Raw genomic sequence first — 14,460 nt, forward strand, 5'->3', positions numbered from 1 at the left:
GGTGTGACGGATGTGACGTACCTTCAGCAATCTCTTCGAGTAGTATTTTGACATTTTACGAGACAAATTTATTCACACATAAATAAAAAACGAAATAGTGAATATTGTTGTCAGAAAATGTGTGCATACAATAAACAATTTATCAACTGCTGTTAGCTAAATGTTTTAGGGTGCTCGAATGTGCGGTAGTTTTGAAAAGCATGCTTCATCATCACTATGCATCTAAAAATTTGTAATAAATAAAGTATTTAGTTATACATCCAGGTAATGTAGTATTTAAAATATCATATGACTTTTTATTTATTATATCATATATTTGTATTTTTTTCTCAATCCTCTAGAATAAACTGATTTTTTAAAAAAAAAAATTAGAGTAGATGTGTTTAACTCTACATAAGTCAAGTTATCACAAAATAGGATCTATTAAAAAAAATCTATGAACTGAAAAAATATTTTTTATTTCCTTTTGACAGAAGTAATTAAACTGTCATCTAATTTTTCGAAATATTAAAGAGGTATTAATGAATTTTGGAGATAGGATACTGTAATCAAAATGTCTAATATAATTTGATATGTTTTGAGTGGTCTGTATTTTCCATAGCCTATCAATGTCTTATAGGCAGTATTAAATTTAGACAATTGATTTTTATTATTAGTTCATTGTTTATTGATCTATGCAGCATTTCAATAATAAAAATATTTTGAATATTTATTTCTGATGTGGTATATTGAGAATTTTTAGCACAGTTACATAAGTACATGTTTAGAATATATGATACATATATTTGGATATTTTACAAAGTTGCATTAAATGTTTGATTCCTCACTGATGTTGTAGCAAATTATTGATTTATAAATTTATTCAAATATTTTATGATATATGGATTTTATATATAAAAATTCCTGTTTGAAACAATATAAGATTATTTATAATGTCTTCTTCATAAATTAAATATATAATTGACTGACTAATTGATTAAAAATTAATATAAAATTTTATTTTCAGAGCTATTAATTTGAATTTAAGTAATAAATTATATTTTAAGTAAATAATTAAAGAATAAATGCCAAATGTAGTAATATGTTTTTATTTTATAAAGTATGTTAGAAGTTATATAAGGAATCTTATATGGTTAATTAAAAAAAATATATATACATTTGCAGGAAACTTTATATTGCTTGTATTTGGCACTTTTTAGGATTTATAAATTCTTTGTAAATATTTTATTATGAGTTATGTTTAGGTATCAAATAGTAAATTTTTCGTCTTTTTTTTTTTTTTTTTAATTCATACATTTTGTGTTTTATTTCACCTGCTGTTTAACCATTAATTTCTACAGCTTCCTGGCATTTTACTTATTCGACTTTTTCGTATGGAATGCTGGTTCAAATTTTTTGCATGTATATTTAAAAAAGTGAAATTGTTACTAATGGATGAAATTTGTAGTTTATATTAAAAATAGGTTTTCAAGTTTTATTCCTAATTAAGTGTTGATTTTATAATTCTTTTGTAAATGTTTTAAATTTTACCACATTGTGGGTGTGGTCTGTTCACTAATTTATCTACTTGCTTTTTGATTTGATATGCCAGTGTGATACATATTTAAAACTAATTTATCTCTTTAGGGTAGTTGAATAAAATTAATTGAAGAATTCTAATTTAAATATTTTTATTTCAATTTTTTAAAATTTATTAATTGCATTTTGATGTAAAATTATTATTATGTGGCTTCTACTTATTGAATAATGTTATAATTTAGTATATCAAGTATTTTAGATATTCCTAATATAAAATAAAGTAATATAAAAATTTCTTTTAAATTCTTTTTTCAGTATTTTTATTTTATATTGATTGATTACACAGGTCTAAAAGATTTAACTTTTTGTCTAGAGCTTGTAAAAATTTATGTAAAGTGTATAATATTTCTTTACTTATAAATATTATACATTTTTCTATATCATGTATGAATTTTTTGCAATTGTGAAACTAAAAATTTCAAAGATGGTACTTTTCAAAAAATGCTTCCCCTTACATTAAATCAAATATTCACATATTAACAAAATTTATTTAGAAAATAAATGTTTGAGAAAATCATATAAATAATAATATTCAGATATATATTTAAATAGAAATCAGACAAAGTTAATATATTGTGATTTCAAAAAAATATTTGTTTTTTAGATTTTGAAATTGGTTCAATGTCTCAATAGAAGGCCAAAAACCATTATTAGTAAGCTATCTGCCATCATATTCACATGCTGGTGTCTTTGATATGTTTTTTTGTCATATATTTTATAATCTTGGTGAAATCTGTCACTGTTTATTTTTCAGAATATCAAACTTTTCTGTAAAATATTGAAGACAGGAATGCAAAAAGTATATTACGCTCAATATTATAAATCTTCTTTAAAGTTTTGATAATTTTTTTTATTGTCATTGCATAATCATGTTGTTGGCTTTATGATGTTTATTGCAACAAGAGCCATGTTGTGTCACATTGTATAGTTAGAATTTGTATAATTTGCTTTTGAGTGATGTCATTAATTGAGAAAAATGCAGAGATTAGTTTCAACTTCATTTTTTTCCAGATTTTTTTTATATATATTTCATTGACTATCTTTTATCTAGGCTGACAAATATACCTTTTTAATTTTAATTCCCAATTAATGTGTTTAAACATCAACAAAATATTGAAAACAATCAATACTTTTATCTAAAGCATTAACATATTATTTCACCAATTCTAATTTCATTTGCAAGAAAGTTTTCTTTGCATTCACAAAATTCTGACAAATTATCTATTTGATTCTGGATTAAGATTCCCCCCCCCCCTCCCCACCTTAGTACACATTATTTTTTTTTATTTAATTTTTGTATTGAGATCTGCTATTCTACTTACATAAGAAAATGGACATATCCGTATAGCCATCTTACTGATCTAATAACCTGATTGAAATTTAAAATATCCACACATTTATATATAGATTCCTGACATTTTATTTTTATATGAAGAAAATCAAAATTTATATGCAATTCTTTTAAAATTACTGAATGAGTTACATGAATTGAAGCAGGAATAGTACTATGATATAATAAATATTTTAATATTCTCTTTTGGAATCAGTAAATAGTTTTTGCTTAATTGGATCATGATCACTTGTGAAAGATAAATTATCTATTCTGGAATTATCTATCTAGATTTCTATACCAAGAAAATGCACCAGTTGCAAATAAATTTTTATTTTAAAACTGAGTTTCTAAATCTGGAGTATTTCTTCTGACAATTTGAATCACATATAAATTATTTATAATTTTATTTCTTTTAATGTGTTATTTCATTTTATATATATTTATATTAGACACATTATTATTTATATTAAAACATTGCCCATGATTCTATCTGCATTTATTTGTTTAGATGTATAAAGAAAAAACAAAAACAATTATTATTGTATTCAGCAGTTTTCAAATTTCTTTTAATTTATCAATCCTCTTATTATTTGAAAATTATGGATAAACTAAATTCTTAATTTTATCATTTGGCATATATATCTATAGATTTTTTTGGTTTTCTGCCTCTAACATTTAGCAAAATATGTTTATTCTTGGAAGAAATATGAAATTTCTAGATTGATCCTGATAAATTAAATAAACTAGGAGATTTATAATATTGAAAGAAGACAATTTCAAAGTTTTTTCATATCAAATACTTAATACTTCATTGATTTCATTCTTGATGTATAGACATTCATACATAGATATCTTAATATCAAGTGCTAGTAAAAAAACCTATAATTATAAATGTTTTGTAAATTTTCATGGAGCAAGTTGCAACCAAATGCAAATATGCATGAAAATTTTCATATTTTTTAAAAAAGAGTTGTGATCATGTTTATTTAGTTATTTTGGTTTTGGAATACATTTTGGAATATATAATATTCAAATTTTCTTAAATATTAAATACAGTATTTGCATTTTGAACCTTAATGATATGACAATAATGCCTAATAAGGAGGAAAAATCTTTCAGCAATTGATTTTATGAAGATATCAAATTTTTAGATAGGAAACACAAAGCTAGACGTAAGCATCCATTGACATATTTTAGAAAATACAACTTCAAAGCCATTCCAAGGAAATATATTATAATTTATTAAAAACTAATAAATTTACCAAATGAAGTAAACTTTTTTTCACTGAATTCAAGCTAAAAAAGGGTAATTAAATAGACATGTGATTGATTTTCATAAATATATTATAAATTTGAAATTATTTTGAATTTAAAATATAAGAAAAAAATTAAGTAAAACAATGTAAGAGATTGTAACAGTTTTAAAAGGCAGTAACTAAAGGCAAATTACTGTATTTACATCTTAAAAAGTGCTTACATTACAAAATAAAAACAATAGTGAAAATATCCAAAGAAAACAGTTTTACTTTTAACATATCATTAATATCTATTACTCATACATTATTGGCTTAAATCTATGATTAATAAATGCAATCAAACTGTAAAATGGATTTAATATTTCAGTAAAGTGAATTGTTTCAAATAAGACAAATTAATTTTGAAAAATTGGTTAAAATTTGAGAAATACTTGTGCGAAATTAAAATTGATGTTGTTGGAAAGACAGTTTTTTGAATTTTAAGATTATATAATTTGAAGTTATGACATAAAATTTAAAACCATTTTACATCCTTTAGCAAGTTTTTAATAATGCTTTTAATACTTCCTAATGCTGAAGGACATTTTACTTAAAAATAGCGTTTAAATTTTAATAATAGCATATTTCTAATACTAGTGCTCTATAACATTTTCCTTTATTTTTTTTTTCCTTGCCCTCTCCCATCTGTTTTTTTTTTTTTTTTTTTTTTTTGTGTGTGTGTGTGTAAATAATTTATGGGTAATGGGGGTGATACCATTTTTTGTTTATAAAGAAACATTCGATATTCTGCAATTCTCTGAATCAAGTTAGAGTGTGTAATATATATTTTCACTTGAACAAATGGCTAATTGGAATTTCATTAACTATTGTATCTTCAATTTGTTTAAAATTATTAAAGATATTTATGTCTAATATCTTGTTTATATTTATTTATGCAATGAACAATATTTTGTTAATTTTTGTATTGTATTTTGTTATGTGGATTGAGGGTAATTTATAAATGCATTTTGAGGATAATTTATAATTATTATTTATTATGCAGTAATAATTTTTTTATTATTTTTTAACAGTTTTTTTTAATTCCTATATATAGTTTTAATATTTACGTAAGAAAAGAAGTTATTTTTTATTTCAAAAATATCAATTATTTTTTATTTCTAAATTACAAATCAATTAGTAATGACTTTCCTAGGAAATCAATATTTTGGAAGATAAAAATTTTCCAGAAAAAGATTATTAAGCTTTATTTTATTGAATATTAATTAGATGCTGTTATTGGTTTTCTGATGTGGAATCTTTTTCAAATATCTGTGTTTTAAAGTATAAGCTATTCTGATGGAAAAAATCAGGAAGAAAAATTTTGAAATATATATTTGTATGCCAAACTTAAGTTTGTTTCTGCATGGAGCATTTAATAATCCTTGTATATATCTGAAATTCTTTGTATTCAATGCAATATTTTCCAAACATATTTTTAACAAAAATAATAAAAAATTTTAATAAACAAAATTTATTTTCATTTTCACTGAAGTTAGTAAAACTCTTCAGATGTTACCTTGACTAGTAGTGATGAAATAACAAAATTAACTTTTAGTCAAGCATTTGCTGAAGGAAGCTTAAATTTTATTCATATAAAGCATTATTTTCCACTCTTTCATTTATATCCTTTTTTAATACTAAATTATGCATATTATAATTAACTTTTCCTTTATATGTTGCTATAAGTTGCTATAAAAGAAAGTAAAAATGTCTAGAAAATGTTATTTTCTGTGGTATGTTTAAAATATTCCATTGTGCAAGATTTTATTTATTCTTAAAAAAGTTATATGTTATAAATATATTTTTAGATCTGGGTTTCTTAAATTCTAAAGTGCATGAAAAAATATTGAGGATATATCTCTTACAAACACACCCTTCATTCAGATTCCTCAATATTTGTAAATAAAATTTTCTGAATGAATTATTTTAATTTAAAAGGTTTTCTAAGATACAATTATCTGGAACTTTTTAACATAATGTTTCATTTGAAATTAACTTATGCTTCTATTTCATATTGCAAGATTAGAGTTTTTCAGGTACAAGGTCACAGCATCCCCCCATTCAAAAAAGGATCATGAGTGAAAAAAGTTTTAAAAAGTCTGATTTTAAATGCTATCTTTTAAATTCAAATTCATGATAAAAAAAAATGAAAGATTATTATAGTTAATTAAAAGTTAAAATTTTATTCTTATTTCTACTTTAGAGTGATAACATATAACATTTTAGTGAATGCTGCATTAATGCATATTAATTAATTTTATATTTAGACATTTAGGTATGTCTTAATTTTAAAACAAAGAAAAAGGAATGAGATTATTTAAATTAAGCATAATTTTGTTATAGTTTAGTATTTATTTTAGTTAGTGATTAATATTTTCATATTGTAACTTATTTTTTAAAACTTTTTTAGATATTACACTATGTTTCGATGGTCTAAAAGTAAGGATAAAGAGAAGGAAAAAGATGATAAGAAAAAGAAAGATAAAAAAGATCGTAAGGATCGCAAATCCACTTTAGAAAAAGAAAGTTTAACTCCTGATGAATTGAAACGCTTAGATGAAGTGAGAAGAAGTTTTAACACCCCTCGATCATCCCATTCCAAAGATCAGGCAGAAGCCGCTGACAAACGTAGCAATGGGAGTGATTACAGCCTCAGCTCCCATCAAGATTCAAGTCCCTCTGGAAGTACCAATTCAAATCTGGATCCAAACAAATCTGGAAGTCCATCAAGAAAACCTCCTCCTATTCCTAAAAAACCTACTTTACTTGTCAAGCCTAATCAAGCTAGTGGTAATGTTGAAACAACACCATCTCCTCAAGGTAGTACTTATTCCATGGCTTCCTTGCATTTAGGTAATGTTAGTTTAACAAATGAGGTGATGGCTCTTATGGAGCAAATGAATCTTCCTGTCAGTGAAAGTTCTTTGACAGCAACACCAGCAAAGCCAAGTGTGCCATCAGCACCACCATCTCAAGTACCTCCAGGAGAACAAGGTGGTTATGGCATTCGGTGGAAATCATATGCTTCAAATCTTAGATTACCACCTGTTACATCTTTGCCTGCTCCTCCTATTAGAACTTTAACTATCAAAAGGCAACCCTCTGGTGACTTTGGATTTGCTCTTAGGCGAGCTGTTATCTTGGAACGACGATCTCCTGATGTTGAATTACGGCAGACTATTGTTTTTGCTGAACCCAGTAGTGTTGGAGCAAAAAATTTGACTGGTTTGCTACCTGGAGACAAGCTTCTACAAGTAAATGATGTATGTGTAGAGAATAAACCAAGGGAAGAAATAATTGAACTTATATGCTCATCAGGGGATAGCGTGATTTTAAAAGTTCAAACCGTTCCAGAATTAAGAGAACTTACAAAAAGATGCAACTGTGATAATCAGCCCACTGAATCTTCAGAACATACAGTAAAATCTGGAGCTTTGTCTCCAACCAGTGATTCTAGATTCCGAGCCATGGTAAGAACAAGCATACATATTTCAAAATATACATAATTTTTGACATTTTTTTATTAATTGAACAGCAGCTGAATATATCTAAAGCCTTAAATTTATGTAATGAAACTTTTACTACTTTTATATTAAGTAACTACTGCACTAATGTTGCAGTAGTATAAGCTTACTATACTTGAAGCACTTGTATGTACTTGATAAATTTTATGCTATCTGTGATATTTTGCACTAAAAAATTATGCTTAACAATTACTGTTACCTAAAGGAAAAAGTATTTTATTTTCAGTTAGTTGTTTATTTCTGGTATATTTTATTCTACATTACAATATTAATATTTATATTAAATTAGCTGTGTAAGGTAAGCAGGTGTTCACCCATCCCTAATAATTTAATTAGTGAAATTATTGAATTTTATTTTATCATATGAAATAGACTTATGTTGTTGCCCAATAAACATTGAGCATTCTAATTGATTAGCTATGGCAAGATCTATCCATATGTTTAGACTGGAGATTCTGTCAAAGTTTTAGTTTGCAAACATATCTTGAAATTGCGGGCATTTGTGGGAAAGTGACTATTGATGAAGTATCTGATTATACGCTTTCAGACATAATATAACGTGTGAAATCGGACCAATTTTTATAATTGGGAGATTGTCAAAGTTTTCTCCCGTTGAAATATACAATGAAATAAGTGTTTTTGAGATTTCTCTACAAAATAGACTGGTAAGAAAAGTGTGTAGTAACCATTCATGTTCTTGCTAGGAGTTATGAACTTCACACAGAATGAAAATTGGCAAAAGTGGTCTAATGTTTAAGGCTGGTAGGACTTATTCTTTAATTTTATTAAATTTTTTAAGCATGTAGATTTATAGTAGGATTCTTTTTGTGTAATTGTTTCGATTGCTGGAAAAAAATAAAAATCATTTCAAATTGTTATATAATTATATACCCACATTCAACATTTTATTTTGTGTGTGTGGTTATATATTAAACGGATGCCACTTGCAAACTTTAAGCTTAGGTACATTTTATTGATGAACATAGTTAACAGACTAAATGAAATATTTGGCAATTAATTGCAGGAATGCTGTTAAAACAGAAGTAGTCATTTTTTTTTCTTTTTTGAAAATTATAGCTTTTTCTATAGAATTTATTAGTTGCATTCTTAGGAAATCTTCTGGTTCTTTTATTTTTAACATATTTACTGTAAGTTGTGATTTATATCTATAATACAAGTTTTGATCTGTTGCTACAATTATAAAAATGTTCATAGATACTATTGCCTTAAAATTTTTTCAATAATTTTATTTTCTGAAATTGGTTAAAATTGTCTACATTTTACTGATTTTATTAATTGTTATTTCTATTTTTTATAATATACCAGCTTTATTCAAATAATCTGAATAGAACTGATATCAATGAAAATCTTAAATAATTAAGAAAATAAATATCTAAACTAGAAATTACGAAGAGTATAAGGGAAATATGAGAATTTGAAATTTATGTACAGTTAAAATGATACTCTCATCTATTTAACATTTATACCTATTTATTTTGCTTCTCCTTTACTTTGTTTTCTCTCCCATATTGGTAAAAATGGATGCTGGTAATTATTTGTAGGCATGAAATGTAATTGAATGTTTTTTATTATATAATTAACATTTTTATATATGTTTAAGTGCGATAAGCTTTTAAGTAGTATGTAATTGAACTAATATTATTTTGGAATAGAATTTTGAAAAATACAAAATTATAAAAGCTTCTGATATGTTAGTTCACTGAAAGATTTTAGATTAAAAATAGTTTGGCACTTTTGCTTTTACTCAAAATTAGCCACAATGAATATCAAATGTGATGGATGTTGCAATCTTATGTTGCATTTTTTTGTTGTGGGTGATGATTTAACAGCATGAAATTATTGCATTTGGTGATTAAAACTACTTCAGGAAATAGGAACATGCTATTTTGTACTAACATTTGCACTTTTTAGCAACTGCTATCAAAATATTGGAAATTACCTAAGTTTTTTAATTTTTCTTGTTCCATTTTAGTAAAATTTTAAAACATCCAAATTAAAAAAAACTTTTTTTTTATATTAAATATTTTTTTATTTAGGCCAGAACTGAAGAAGAGGTAGAACGTGAAAAAGCATGGCTGTCGAAAGACATGGTATGGATAGTACACAAAGGTGGTTTCTCTGCAGCTCATCTAGTCAAATTAGGTTCTGCATCTCAGGAAGGAAAAATACGTGTCAAAACAGAATTTAGTGAAGATGTATTGGAAGTTAATGAAGAAGATGTAGAAAAGGTAATTTTTTTATTCATTTTCATAAAATATTTATTATATTTATTAAAAATATATATTATTTGCTCCAAGATCAAGTTAAATACATATATATATATATATATTAATGTAATGGAAATTTTTTAAAACAGGTTATTTGCATTTTTTGTAAAAAGTATTATTTTTTCTGACTTTTTTTGGTCTCTGATGTCATAATGTACTATTAAAAATAATTTAATAAAACATTTTATTTAGAAAATTATTTTTAATGGGCAAATTTAGCATATAAATACTGCATTTTTATCTATGCTTCATATCTGACATGTCTAAATATAATTTGAAGAATCTTTATAGAAATTAAGTTATGAAGTACTTAGGATTATTTAAAAAAAGCTCTTTAAGCTTGTAGAAAAATATGTCAGTGTGATAATTATATAATTATGCTTTATCTATTCATTCTATGATAAAATAACAAGCCAAACAGATAATTTTACAAAATAATTCACTTTGTAAAAATGCATTGCATTAAGCTTATTTTAAATTGTACATATTACATTTATTATAATATTTTCTTTTTATTTTTCTGACTTTTCGAAATTTTACTATATTTAAAAATAAAATATTGAAGTAAAATCATTCGGTCCAATTTTGTATCTCAAAGTAAATTATCATTAATCTAATTTTGTTGTTTTTGATATTTTTAGTATTATACTACATTGTCAGATAGATAAAGTGTCTTAGTTATTACTTAACAAAAAAAAAAAAAAAAAAAAAAAAAAAAGAAAACTGCTGTTAAAAAATAAAATGCAATTTGTGATACATTGTGTTTTGGAATTTCTTTTGAATCTGTTATAAAATATTAAAATAGTTACTTAAAATAGTTTTCTATGATGTACAATATTACGTAGAAATAGCAATTTCTCTCTGATTAAGTAGAAAGAGAGAGAGACAGAATCCTCTTCATATAATTTTCTTTTTTGAAGATATTTTTCAAAAATTGAATTAATTTCTTATTTTAACTTTTGAATATTCAGGATAAAGACAGAAGCAATCTGTTCTTCAAAAAATAAACTGATATTTATGAATTAATTTTCATTAAAGAAAGTTGAGAAATATATATTTTACACAGAGATGTTTTCAAGATCTTCAGTTTTACTTTTTATATTCTTATTGTTTATTAATAATTTTTAAAACCATCTACTTAAAAATTTTTTTGTCTAATAATAGGCATCTTTTTGAACTGTGCCTCTTTTTAGCAGATCAAATTTTTTTTAAAGATAAATATCTGTTATGTATCTTTTCTCCTAAATTGTAATTTTCATATAAAGCAAAATATAAAAATAATAAATAGAAAAGACATTATAATTTTTTCCATATTTATTTTCATTCTTTATGCATAATGACAATTTTTCAATTAATTTTACAGGCAAATCTTCCACAGTTTGATTTCATTGAAAATGTTGCCTATTTGCGACATGTAAATGAAAGTAGTGTATTGCATGTATTGCGTCAAAGGTATTGTTCTCAATTAATATATACATATGCTGGGAACAATCTTCTTGTTCTCAATCCACTGCAGCCTCTTGCAGCATATTCTGAAAAGGTAATAAATTACTTCAATAACTTGTTTATATTATGTATTTATTCTTAATTAATCTTGGGTTAGTAATTTTTAGAATTTTCAATTTTATTGCTTAACATATTTTTTTTTCTATATTTATGCTTGTAGGTTATGAGGACGTTTAAGAGCTGTAGAGATGATGATATGCCTCCACATGTTTATGCAGTTGCTCAGTCAGCGTTCAATAATCTTTTGAGAACTCGGAAAGACCAATCCATTGTGCTGCAAGGAAGAAGTGGTAGTGGGAAATCCACATGTTTGCGACATATACTTCAATATTTGGTTGTCATAGCTGGTTCTTCGAAGCAAGTTTTAACTGGTATTGACTTTTGTAGTCTTAAAGTTTATCAAGATTTTAATGAATTTTGCTTGTATATTTCTATCAATTTAGGCTTAACTTACTAACAATGTTTAAATGTTTACTTTCAGTCATACTTAAACTGTTATATAAAAAAAAATCCAGTTAGTTTTATGTTAATTTTACATTATAAGTAAAATGAGTCCATATGTAATAATTTATAGAATTTTTTTAACATCATTTTAATAATTAAACTCTTTTTAGCTTATTTAATCAATTTTAGTATATATATATTTCCTGAATAATTCTTTGTTTGAAAGGTTTTCAGTAAAAAAATTAAGTAGAAAAATCGTTTTTAAGTAAATAAAAATGATATAATGTGGATAAAAATAGTAATTGCAGGCTTTACTAGGATTGAGATCACAAGATTTTTGAAAAGTATTGAAAATAGTGTATCTAAAGACACAATTTTATATTTTTTGATAATTAAGATTCTATGAAGTTGTTATAATTATAATTGTTTTTTAAATAAAATTTGAGAAGTTTTAGGTTTTTTATAATTATATTTAACAAGAGAAGTTAGTAATTTAATTTTGTTGATTTCATTTAATAATAATATATTAAACGAATTTAGGTAACTTGTAGGAAATATTACATTTTAAATGGCAAAATATATCCTTATTTTGAGGAAGTATTTATACTTCCTTAAAATACTACTTTCTTTTAATTCATAAAAATAATTTCTTCCGTTTACAGAATATCTTTTGGTTTACCTGTTTTTTTTTGTAAACTTTGTTGCTTGAATATGAATTTCCAGTATTTATTAAGCATCATGCCATTGCAAATTTTCTATAGTTTTGCATTAACAATATTTAATTTCTTTGTCAAGTCTTCAGTAAAGAAAGTATTTTAAAAATCTGTATAGTATTCAAACAATTTTAAAGGCTTCCCCCCACCACCACCCACACACACACAAGGGATTATTTTTCCAAAAATTGTAGAATGTTTTAGGTATTTTCTTTTTATTCAGATTTGAAATAGTTATTAATAGTCATTATAATAACTTTTGATAAGTTGCTATGTATGCATTTATGTGAATGCTATCAGATATAATTTGTTTCAAGGCATATTAGTACATATACAACATGATCATGTATAAAAGCACAGATATTTCAATTGTCATTATTTTTTTAAAAATGGCAGATGTATTTGAATTTTTTAAAGTTAAATAATGTAAAATATTCTCATTGATTTCATAGAGATAGACGCAGATTTTTCTGTATTACAATTCATGTTTTCTTTCTAATTGATAGGTGAAAAACTGAATGCTGTTTCAACATTGCTTGAAGCGTTTGGAAATTGTCGGACAGTAATGAATTCTAATGCAACCCGGTTTACTCAGTTATTTTCAGTTGATTTAGATCATTCTGGACAAATAATTTCTGCTTCTGTTCAGGTAACCAAAATTGATTTTGTGTTTAATGAATTTCCACATTTTGAATATGTTGTGTATTTGAATTATATATATTCAGATGAAAAATACAGTTGATTTGAACCATGATCTGTTTATTGATAAATAGTATTCTTTTTATAAAATGAAATTATATTTTTTAGGCATATATGTTGGAAAAGTCAAGAGTTTGTCGTCGACCTGAAGGTGAACCAAATTTTCATGTATTCTATTATCTTTTAGCTGCAGCTGATACAAATCTGAGGTAAGCTAATGTTTTAGGTACTTTTTTTTTTGTTGTTATCTTAAGTAAATGGAGATCTCTTATTTATAATGTTTTCTTTTTATATATAGAAAGGAACTGCATTTTGAAAACTTACAAGATCCTAATTTATTTATGACTCCTTTACAAAAAGTAAGTAGATATTTTCTGTCTTAATTGACAGATAAAAACATTTACTTATTCTAATGTTATAATATCTCCTGGAGTATAAGTTTATTTGTTGAAATATTTAAATATTATTTTTATTATGTGCATTTGAATAATTAATTTTATATTGGTAATTCTGTCTAAATTGTTATTGAGTTACTCTTGCATTTTTGTTACTGACTTCTTTTGTATTAAAAACTTGAGGGATTGAAAATAAGAATGTTTTATGTCTGAATTAAAAGCATTTTTATGCTTTTATTCTTTTTGCTCAATACCTTTTTTTTTTTTTTTTTGCTTGAGATGCATCTGTGATGTTATTTCTGTAGAAATGAAAATCTCACAATGAAGGCAGTACATTAATTTATTTTGGAAAATTATTTGTTTTATAAAAGAAAGCAAAGCTTAATTCAATGTTTTCTTACCAATTTATAATTTGATATTTTTTGTGCATATTTACAAAGGCTAACTTTGCTAAGAAGAGGAAGATTTTTCTGAGTCAATTTTGAGTAGTTTAAAATCAGCATTCTTGGAATATTAAAAATAACTGATTATCATGATGAGTTTTTACTTTATTCATTTTAATAAACAAAGCAAGTTTAAAACTTAAACATGTTCTTGTATGTTTACATATGTTAAAGTGCTGGTAATATGTCTATAAGCTATATTTATAAGAAATCAGCTTAGTTTAAAACAATACTCATTTTTT

The 14,460-nt window shown here is 24.6% G+C and overlaps 1 protein-coding gene across 2 annotated transcripts in view; it reads left to right on the forward strand.

Annotated features, from left to right (window-relative positions):
* LOC129959983 (unconventional myosin-XVIIIa-like) overlaps positions 1-14,460 on the forward strand; it is a 106,987-nt gene continuing 92,527 nt past the window's right edge. For both annotated transcript variants that reach the window (XM_056072947.1, XM_056072955.1), the window contains exons 1-8: positions 1-264; positions 6,617-7,676; positions 9,788-9,979; positions 11,382-11,558; positions 11,685-11,895; positions 13,188-13,330; positions 13,489-13,589; positions 13,679-13,739. In XM_056072947.1, coding sequence (XP_055928922.1) covers positions 6,627-7,676; positions 9,788-9,979; positions 11,382-11,558; positions 11,685-11,895; positions 13,188-13,330; positions 13,489-13,589; positions 13,679-13,739 — 1,935 coding nt within the window. In that variant the 5' untranslated portion in view covers positions 1-264; positions 6,617-6,626. The remainder of the gene's footprint in view (positions 265-6,616; positions 7,677-9,787; positions 9,980-11,381; positions 11,559-11,684; positions 11,896-13,187; positions 13,331-13,488; positions 13,590-13,678; positions 13,740-14,460) is intronic.

This window comes from Argiope bruennichi, chromosome 2 (genome assembly GCF_947563725.1).
Source record: "Argiope bruennichi chromosome 2, qqArgBrue1.1, whole genome shotgun sequence".
Taxonomy (NCBI): Eukaryota; Metazoa; Arthropoda; class Arachnida; order Araneae; family Araneidae; genus Argiope; species Argiope bruennichi.